Source organism: Oryctolagus cuniculus, chromosome 19 (assembly GCF_964237555.1).
Source record: "Oryctolagus cuniculus chromosome 19, mOryCun1.1, whole genome shotgun sequence".
Lineage (NCBI taxonomy): Eukaryota > Metazoa > Chordata > Mammalia > Lagomorpha > Leporidae > Oryctolagus > Oryctolagus cuniculus.
In genome coordinates, this window is record NC_091450.1 from 24,832,550 (window position 1) to 24,841,839 (window position 9,290).

At 52.8% G+C, this 9,290-nt stretch overlaps 1 protein-coding gene and 1 long non-coding RNA gene across 3 annotated transcripts in view; one reads left to right on the top strand and one right to left on the bottom strand.

Moving 5' to 3' along the window:
* Positions 1-4,742, bottom strand: part of TNFRSF17 (TNF receptor superfamily member 17) — a 45,795-nt gene extending 41,053 nt beyond the window's left edge. Inside the window, exon 1 of one of the 2 annotated variants that reach the window (XM_051847824.2) lies at positions 4,334-4,742. In XM_051847824.2, the coding sequence (XP_051703784.2) occupies positions 4,334-4,351 (18 nt within the window). In that variant the 5' untranslated portion in view covers positions 4,352-4,742. The remainder of the gene's footprint in view (positions 1-4,333) is intronic. The other variant, XM_008257736.4, reaches the window with a different exon arrangement.
* LOC103348554 (uncharacterized) overlaps positions 1-9,290 on the top strand; it is a 62,473-nt gene that overhangs the window by 45,777 nt on the left and 7,406 nt on the right. The window lies entirely within an intron of this gene.

Below are 9,290 nucleotides of genomic sequence, written 5' to 3' on the forward strand. Positions count from 1 at the left end.
GATGTTGAAGAGCGGGTATTATGGCACCAGCCACTGCTTGTGACACCACATCTCCTAAGAGGGTTCTGGTGTGAGGCTCAGCTGCTCCGCTTCCCATCCAGCTCCCTGCTCATGCATATCCTGGGAGGCAGCAGATGATGGCTCAGCTCCCTGGGCCCTGTGGGAGACCTGGACGCAGCGCCTGCTGTCTCCTGGTTTGGGCCGGCCCAGCCCGGGGGTTGTAGCCACTGGGGAGTGAACCAGCATCTGGAAGTTCTTTCTCTGTCTCCCCTCTGCCCCATCCCCCCATGTCTCTGCCTTTCAAATAAATAGATCAGTCTTTTAAAAAAAAAAAAAAAAAGTGGTGCTGACAGTGCTTTCCCTGTGACTGGCTGTCTCTCTGTGGTGTCAGCAGCCGCTGATGCCTGAGGCCAGACGGCACAGGAGAACAAAGGAAGAGGCAGACAAACCAGGCTTGCAAAGAGCGCGGTTTGTTAGACTTACAGACACAAGTGTAGTCTTAGGCAGCTGATGGGGGGGGGAGGGTGTCTCAGGTTCTCTTCTCTTTTTTTAAGTAATGCTCATTACTCACAGCCCACGTGCTCCAAGGTCACTGCTGACAGCCCTGGCTCCTCCTTTTTTTTTTTTTTGCATACTATAAATTTGACCATTTTAAGCACGTCATTCAAAGATTTTTAGTAAATTGACTGAATTGTGCAGCCGTCACCACAGTGTAGTTCATAACATCATCTCAATAACGTCCCTCACACTCACGTACAGTCAACTCCATTCCCATCCCAAGCCCCAGGCAGCCAGTTATCCACTGTCCCTGCGGATTTGCCTTTTGTGAACTTTTGCTATGCATAGAATTTTTGTTTAAGTGTTCCCGAGTTCTTCACACGGTGGCTGTATGACGTTGTATGCAGGCCTCACGCTTTGTTTCTCCATCTCCGTTCATCTGTTGCTGGGTCTTTGGATGGTTTCTGCTTTTAAGATTGATTGATTGATTGACTGATTGATTTGAAAGGCAGAGTTACAGAGAGAGAGAGAGAGAGATCTTCCATCCGCTGGTTCACTCCCCAGATGGCCACAATCGCCAGGGCTGCACCAGACTGAAGCCAGGAGCCTGGAACTCTACCCGGGTCTCCCACGTGGGTGGCAGGGGCCCAAGTACTCAGGCCATCATTTGCTGGTTTCCTAGGTGCATTAGCTGGAACCTGGACAGGAACTGGGGCAGCCAGAACTCAAACCAGACTCATATGGAATGCCAACATCGCAGGCAGCAGCTTAATCCACTGTGCCACAATGCCAGCGCTGGTTTCTGCTCTGTTGTTGGTTATGAATCAGGGTGAGATGACATTTCCTGAACAGTCTTCCTGTGGAAGATTGGACATATGTTTTCAGTTTCTTCAATTATAAACACCTAAGAGTGGAACTGTTGGATCAATTTATGTTGACATTTTTAATAAGCCGCCAGTCTTCCAAAGTGGCTGCACATTGTGCATTCCTGACAGCTGTGCGTGGGAGGTCTGCTTTGTCCATACCCTGACTGTGTGTTCTCCTGTTTTCCGTGATAGCCATCCCAGTGGCCGTGATGGGGTATCTCCCTGTGGGTTTAATTCTCATTGCTACAATGAGGAGTGTGGTTTTAGACGCTTTCTGTGAACATTTCCTTACTCTTGGGAGCAAGGCAGGAAGAAACAGCAGTCCTGCCTCCTCTAAGTGACGCGAGGCCCTGGGGCTCCCCACCGTCCTAGGCCAGAGCTGACTCAGAGGAGGGCCGAGCTCCGGTCGCAGGGCTCTGATGCGACCGAACCTGAAGTCCTTCCAGCCTCCGGGCTTCTTAAACCTCAGGAACCCTACGTCTTGCGTGTTGTTCAAACCAGCTTGCGTTGGATTTTCTGTTACTTGCTTTTTAAATTTTTTATTTATTTATTCAAAAGGCAGAGAGAGAGATGAGCTCCGTTCCTTGGCTCACTCCTTAAATTCCCACAACAGCTGGGACTGGGACAAGTCAAAGCCAGAACCTGGCCTCCTACCTGGCCGGCAGGTTCCCAGCTATGATTCATCACATGTCACCTCCCAGGGAAGCCAGCGTCGGGAGCAGAGCCAGGACCTGAGCACACGCCCTCTGATGTGGGAAGCAGGCATCCCAAGCAGTGTGCCTGTCTCTAGGCTGAATGCCCACCCCAGGCACTTGCATTTTATTGAGCATAATGGGAGGAGACAAACTTCTTATGGATCGTGAGCTTCTGGCCTCAAGGTTACCTGCATACCAAGAGCACAAGCCCAGCTGTACCAAGGACTTGCAGTTAGGGTGTTTGGGGAGTGAGCCAACAGATGCGACACGTGTGTGTGTGTGTGTGTGTGTGCGCGCGCGCACGCGCCTGTGTGTGTCTCAAATAAATAATTTTTAAGTTAATCCAAATTGTCCTTTTGTCTTTGAACCTTTTTTTAAAGACCTATTTATTTGAAAGAATTACACCGAGAGAGGGAGAGACAGACAGACAGACAGAGAGAGAGAGATTGATCTTCCATCCGCTGGTTCACTCCCCAAATGGCTGCAACAGCAGGGGCTGGGCCAGGCAGAGGCCAGGAGACTGAAACTCTGTCTTGGTCTCTCCCATGGTGGCAGGGCCCCAAGTGTCTGGGCCATCCTCCCCTGCTTCCCCAGGTACATTAGCAGGGAACTGGATCAGAATTGGGATTCTGATAGGATTCCAGCCAGGATTCATATGGCATGCCAGTGTCACAGGCAGCAGCTTAACCCACTGTGCCACGTCGCTGGCCCCTGTCCGTGAACTTTCTGATGCCCCTTCACCCAGATGTCTCCTGTTGGTTTTATTTCTCTGGAGAATCCTGACTCATACAATAGGAGCCTAATAATATAGGTTAATTTATTTAACGACAATCTCTCCTGTTCCAAAAGAGGGATCTAAAGAGAAGCAGCACCGCTGGCCCAGAAGAAAGCTCATTCATCCCATGCATCTGTTCACACAGCGATAACCACGGAGCATCCCCCAGGGCCTCTGCAGCTCCAGCGAGACAGCCCTGGCCCCCGCAGCAGGGGAGTCAGCGAGAGCCGGGGCGCACCCAGGAAAAGCAGACAGGGAGGGGAAGTTCTGTGACGAGGGAGGTGGAGGATGTGGTGGGAACGAAGAGGAGGCTGCAACCCAATGTCGGGCGGTCGGCTGGGAGTAGGAAGGGCCAGGAAGTGCTTCCCCACAGGCCCCGAAAGGGTGAGCCTTCCACTGTGATCAGAGCCAGTCACGGGCCTGTGTTTAGGTTAGATGCATTGAGGGCCATGAGCTGGTCTTGTTTCCAGCACTTTGTAGCAGGTCAAGGTGAAGTCCAGGGGCAGGAAGCAGTGGGTTCTGCTCACTGCTGTGTCCCCAAACCCAGTGCATGGCTACGGCCTAATGTAACAGGCACAGGGCTGCCATGTTGTCAGCCCAGGACACCAGGGACCTGGTATTCTCTGCCAACTGCATCCCACCCCACCCCCCAGCAGGGCACAACAAGGGCGAACTGAACCAGCAGGCCTTCAGCCAGCCAATGTCTGTGCAATGAAGGGATGAAGGAATCTACCCGTTCTCCAAGCCCAGCGAGCCCACAGTCTCGTGTCCTTGTGAAGCCGTCTCTGCCGGTCAGGACAAGGGAAGGAAAACAGCTCATGTGTGGGAAACCAGTTCCTATCCATCAGGGATCTCGACAGAAACAGAACTAAAGGATTGACTGATTGATTATCCTAAGCGGCCTCAGAGTCTCAGGATCTGCAGTCAGCCGGCTGGTGAGCCGGAGAGCTGACGGTGTCAGTTTCAACACAGTCTGAGTCCAGAGGTGAGGGAGGGCTGACCTCCCAGGGGGAAGACAGGCAGGCAGAGAGAGCAAATCCTCCCCAGCCCAGCCTTTCTGTTCTCTCCGGCCTCCCATGGACTGGATGAGGTCCACCCACATCGGGCAGGCTGGGCCCCGCCAGGTCAAATGCTAACCTCATCCAGCACCCGCTCCACACACACTCTGGGAACAGTGTCGGGCCGAACGTCCGGGCAGCCCATGCACCGCCAGGTACACACACAAAATTGGCGTGCATAGTCATAAAGCTTCCAAAGCCCAGGAGTACCTGCTGTCCAGAAAGTGCCCAGCCTGGAGCCTTCTCACTGCCGTCCGTGAGCCTCCTCCTGCACCCTGGAGCTCAGCGACAGATGTACACGTGCACACGTGCACACGTGCACACAGGTGCACACACACTGGGATCGCCGCCCAGGAGTCACCTGGCAGAGCAGCGGCTGCAGCTGGGCACCCCCTTGGCAGTCCTGCCCTCCTCCCCGCCCTGAAATAGTTGGTTACTCACCTGCCCAGCCCAGCCCATGGGGCAAAGCCTGGCGGGGCTCCTGCCAGTTCTTCAGGAGAGGAGCAGCTGGAAGCACTGGGATCCCAAGGCCTCCTCCCGCCTCTGTGGGGGGTGTCAAGTGTTGGGCCTCAGCCTCCCAGCACTGGGGAGGCAGCTGCCCTTGCTTCCTGCCCGGGGAGTGTCTGAGTCCTCCGTGGCTGGGTTGGCAGCGGAGCGGGTGGAGAGCAAAAAGCGACTTTCATTCCCCACCTGTCATGAGTCAGATGCTGGGTTTTACCCAGTCCTCGTCACTGCTGCCTCACCCTGCTCTCGCGGAACCTCAAAGCAGAAGGCCTGGAGATGTAAAGAAATGTGTCCCATTTTACAGATGCGGAAACTGAGGTAGGGAAAGGGGGAAGGACTCAACTGCCATCCCAGAGCTGGTGAGCAGGGGAGGGGCTTCCGCACAGCCCCAGCAGCTGCGCACCCAGTTCCCTCCCCCACCGTCGGGAACCGCCCCTCCACGCCATTCCTGAGGCCTGGACGTCCCCAGCTGACCTTCCCTCCCCATGGTTTTCCTTTCTCCTATCCCAGGGGGGAACAGATGGTTGATCCGCTGACTGATAGACGTTCCTGTATCCACATCATTTTCCTTTTCGATGAAAGGGCCACAACATTTTTTCTTTTAAGAAATAATAAGGTTGGGGCCGGTGCTGTGGCGCAGCGGGTAAAGACGCTGCCTTCAGTGCTGGCATCCCATATGGGTGCTGATTCAAGTCCCAGCTGCTCCACTTCTGATCCAGTTCTCTGCTATGGCCTGGGAAAGCAGTAGAAGATGGGCCGGCGCCACGGCTCACTAGGCTGATCCTCCGCCTGCGGCACCCTCACTCCAGGTTCTAATCCCGGTTGGGGCTCCTGGCTTCAGATCAGTGCAGCACACCAGCCGCAATGCTCTGGCCATAGCGGCCACTTGGTGGGTGAACCAACGGAAAAAGGAAGACCTTTCTCTCTGTCTCTCTCTCTCTCACTGTCTAACTCTGCCTGTCAAAAAAAAAAAAAAAAAAAAAGTGCGGCAGACCACAGCTACGCATAGTAGTGAAAGAAACAGAGCTCTTTTACCCTGTCTTTAGTAGAGTTGTCACAGAGAACACTGTGAGAAAGACTTAATAGGAGATGAAAAACAGAGGTTCTAGTGGCTGCTTACTGGTTCAGGGCTCCAGGACTTGGGGATGTGGCACAGTGGATTAAGCCGCCTTTTGGGACACCCACATCCCATATCAGAGTGCTGGTTTGGTTCCCAACTTCTCTGCTCTGATCCAGTTTCCTGCTAATGCTGGGAAGACAGTGCATGATGCCCCAGTTACTTGGGTCCCAGCTACCCATATGGGAGACCTGGATGAAATTCCTGGCTCCTGGCTTCACCTCGGCCCAGATGTAACCACTGCAGGCATTTGGGGGAATGAACCAGTGATGGAAGATTCTCTCGCTCTCGCTCTCGCTCTTTCTGTTGTTCTACATTTCAAATAAGTAAATCTTTTAAAAAAAGAACAATGCTCCAAAAAGAAGTCCATGTTCAACTGCAAACACATCAGCATATAAGAAGCAGTAATAATGTATTAAGAAGTCTTAGGTGTTCCCAAGGGAAGTGTCAGTTATTTGCTCTCCAAAATAATCTGAGCAATCCTTGGCCTTCTCCCCTCCTCCAACTCCAAACTGCAAGCTGCCAACCTCAAATGAGCTTTGTTTTAATGTGGATTTATTATGAACATTTAAACACTGGGAGACTGGACATTTTCAAAGTCTAGAAGTCTGGGCTGTCTGTAGAAAATGGAGCGTTCGGGTCCTCTAGGGCTCACACTGCCCTGTGGCCCAGAGAGGGTTCAGGGGACAGTTCTGCATCGGTGGAGAAGGCCTGAGCCCTGCACCCTGGCTTGCTCGGTTCCTTCCGGAGCCCCCGTCCTCTGGGCTGGTCCTTAGCCACAGCAGCTCCTTCTAGCAAAGCCACGCTGCGTCCTCCACCCCATGCTCCACTTCCAGTTCAGCTCAGGGCTGCACCTCCTTCCTGAGTCTCTGCCATCTGTCGCTGTGCGGAGACCCCACCCCAAAGAGCAGTGCCAGCGCGCTGGGCTGCATTGTGTCCCTCCCCAGTAAAGAATACATGGAGGCCGGCGCCGCGGCTCACTAGGCTAATCCTCCACCTTGCGGCGCTGGCACACTGGGTTCTAGTCCCGGTCGGGAAGCCGGATTCTGTCCCGGTTGCCCCTCTTCCAGGCCAGCTCTCTGCTGTGGCCAGGGAGTGCAGTGGAGGATGGACCAAGTGCTTGGGCCCTGCACCCCATGGGAGACCAGGAGAAGTACCTGGCTCCTGGCTCCTGCCATCGGATCAGCGTGGTGCGCCGGCCGCGGCGGCCATTGGAGGGTGAACCAACGGCAAAGGAAGACCTTTCTCTCTGTCTTCTGTCTCTCTCTCTCTCTCACTGTCCACTCTGCCTGTCAAAAAAAAAAAAAAAAAAAAAAAAGAATACAGGGAAGCCGCAACCCTGCTTGCCACCCGGGAGTGAGACCTGGTTTGGAAGCAGGATCTTCGTAAACGAGATCGGGTTGAGAGGCGAGCATCAGGACGAGCCCTAATCCCACGAGTGGTGCCGTGACGAGAAGGAATTTGGGAAGCTGGACACGGACACAAGGGAGAAGGGCACGTGAGGCCGGAAGCAGAGACTGGAGTGAGGCTTCTGCAAGCCGAGGAATGCCGGTCCCCTGCCAGCAGCAGGAGCCAGCAGAGGCAAGGAAAGAGTCTGCCATAGCAGCAGTTCCAAGCACCTCATACAGCAATTTGTGAGCCAGGACCCCCCTGTAGAAAGCAGATGGAAGAAACCAGAACAAACATGGCCACCCAGGGCTGCAGCCTCAGAAACACACAGCAGAAGTGCTGCCAAAGAAGGAGGAAGCCACTCGAAACACAGAGGGTTCTGTGCGACATGAGCAGAGGGCTGAGTCCCTGGGCGAGCGTCCCGAGGTGTGGACCGAGCGGCCACTCTGTGTTTCTGAGAGTAAATGCAGGCCAGCTCTGGGGCTGTCCTTCTGCTCGGCCCTTGGAAACAGTCTGAGTTGGAAGCCCTGATTAAATACAAAAGAAGCCGGATTGTCCCTGACCTATGGAAGCTGCAGCCCAGCACAGAATTGACAGGAACACGTGGTGTGACCGTGAATGTAGTTCTCGCCTTCTCAAATATCCTGCTAATGGCAATAATAAAAGTAACTAATGTTTACTGAGAAACTTACATTCTACTGCACGTTATGCATTCTCACATTCATTCTCTCGTTTCATCTTCATGAAAACCATACAGGTAAAGCTACTACTATTGTACCTGTTTATAGACAAGGAACCAGATGCACAAAAAAGAGTCAATGACTGGGCCGGCGCTGTGGCTCAACAGGCTAATCCTCCACCTGCGGCGCCAGCACCCAGAGTTCTAGTCCCGGTCGGGGCGCCGGATTCTGTCCTGGTTGCTCCTCTTCCTGTCCAGCTTTCTGCTGTGGCCCAGGAGTACAGTGGGGGATAGCCCAAGTCCTTGGGACCTGTACCTGCATGGGAGACCAGAAGGAAGCACCTGGCTCCTGGCTTTGGATCAGCGTGGTGTGCCGGCCACAGTGGCCACTGGGGGGTGAACCAATGGAAAAAGGAAGACCTTTCTCTCTGTCTCTCTCTCTCTCTCACTGTCCACTCTGCCTGTCAAAAAAAAAAAAAAAAAAAAAAAAAGAGTCAATGACTGGCCCAAGATCACACAGCTGGTACATGGGAGAGCCAGGCTATATCTGAGAACACGGCCTCATGCCATCTTCCCAGAACTCATCCATCGACATCAGGGTCAGGTCCACATGAGAAAAACAAGAGCAATACATTGAAACAGAACCATTTGCTTTCTTAAAAAAGATTTATGTAGAGGATTAAAGCCCTGGCCTGAAGCACCGGCATCCCATATGGGTGCCAGTTCAAGTCCCAGCTGCTCTACTTCCTTTTTTTTTTTAATAATATTTCTCTTTTTTATATTTATTTATTTAAGGTCAGAGTTACACAGAGAGAGGAGAGGCAGAGAGAGAGAGAGAGAGAGAGAGAGAGGTCTTCCATCCACTGGTTCACTCCCCAGATGGCAGCAGTGGCCAGAGCTGTGCCAATCCGAAGCCAGAAGCCAGGAGCTTCTTCCGGGTCTCGCATGCAGGTGCAGGGGCCCAAGGACTTGGGCCATCTTCTACTGCTTTTCCAGGACATAGCAGAGAGCTGGATCTGAAGAGGAGCAGCCAGGACTCGAACCGGCACCCATATGGGATACTGGCGTTTCAGGCCAGGGCTTTAATCCACTGCACCACAGTGCTGGCCCCTGCTCCACTTTTTAAATTTTAAAATCTTTAAAGATTTATTTTATTTATTTGAAAGACAGGGTAAAAGAGAAATCTTCCACTCTAGGATTCATTCCCCAAATGGCCAAAACACCTAGGGGAGGGCCAGGGTGGAGCCAGGAGCCAGAATTCCGTCCGGGTCTCCCATGTGGGTGGCAGGGGCCCAAGCACTTGGGGCCCTCATCTGCTGTCTTCCCAGGAGAAGTAGCAGGCATTGGAAGCAGAGCAGCTGGGATCCAACCCAGCACTCTGATGTGGGATGCTGGCTTAACCCCCTGTGCCACAGTGTACGTCCCCAAAACCGTTTTCATTTAAATATCATTTCTCAAGTCTACGTCTAATGCCTCAAGGCTGGAAGACTATGGTGACAAAAAACAAATGCATCTCCAGAAATCATCATCAAGTATTTGTCCAGCAAGTATTAGAAACAAGCAGGAAAGGTATCATCCTTCAAAGCTCTGTTTTGTTGTTGTTGTTTTTAAAGATTTATTTATTTATTTGAAAGGCAGAGTTACAGAGAGAGGTAGAGACAGAGATAGAGAGGGGTCTTCCATCCACTGGTTCACTCCCTTAAATGGTC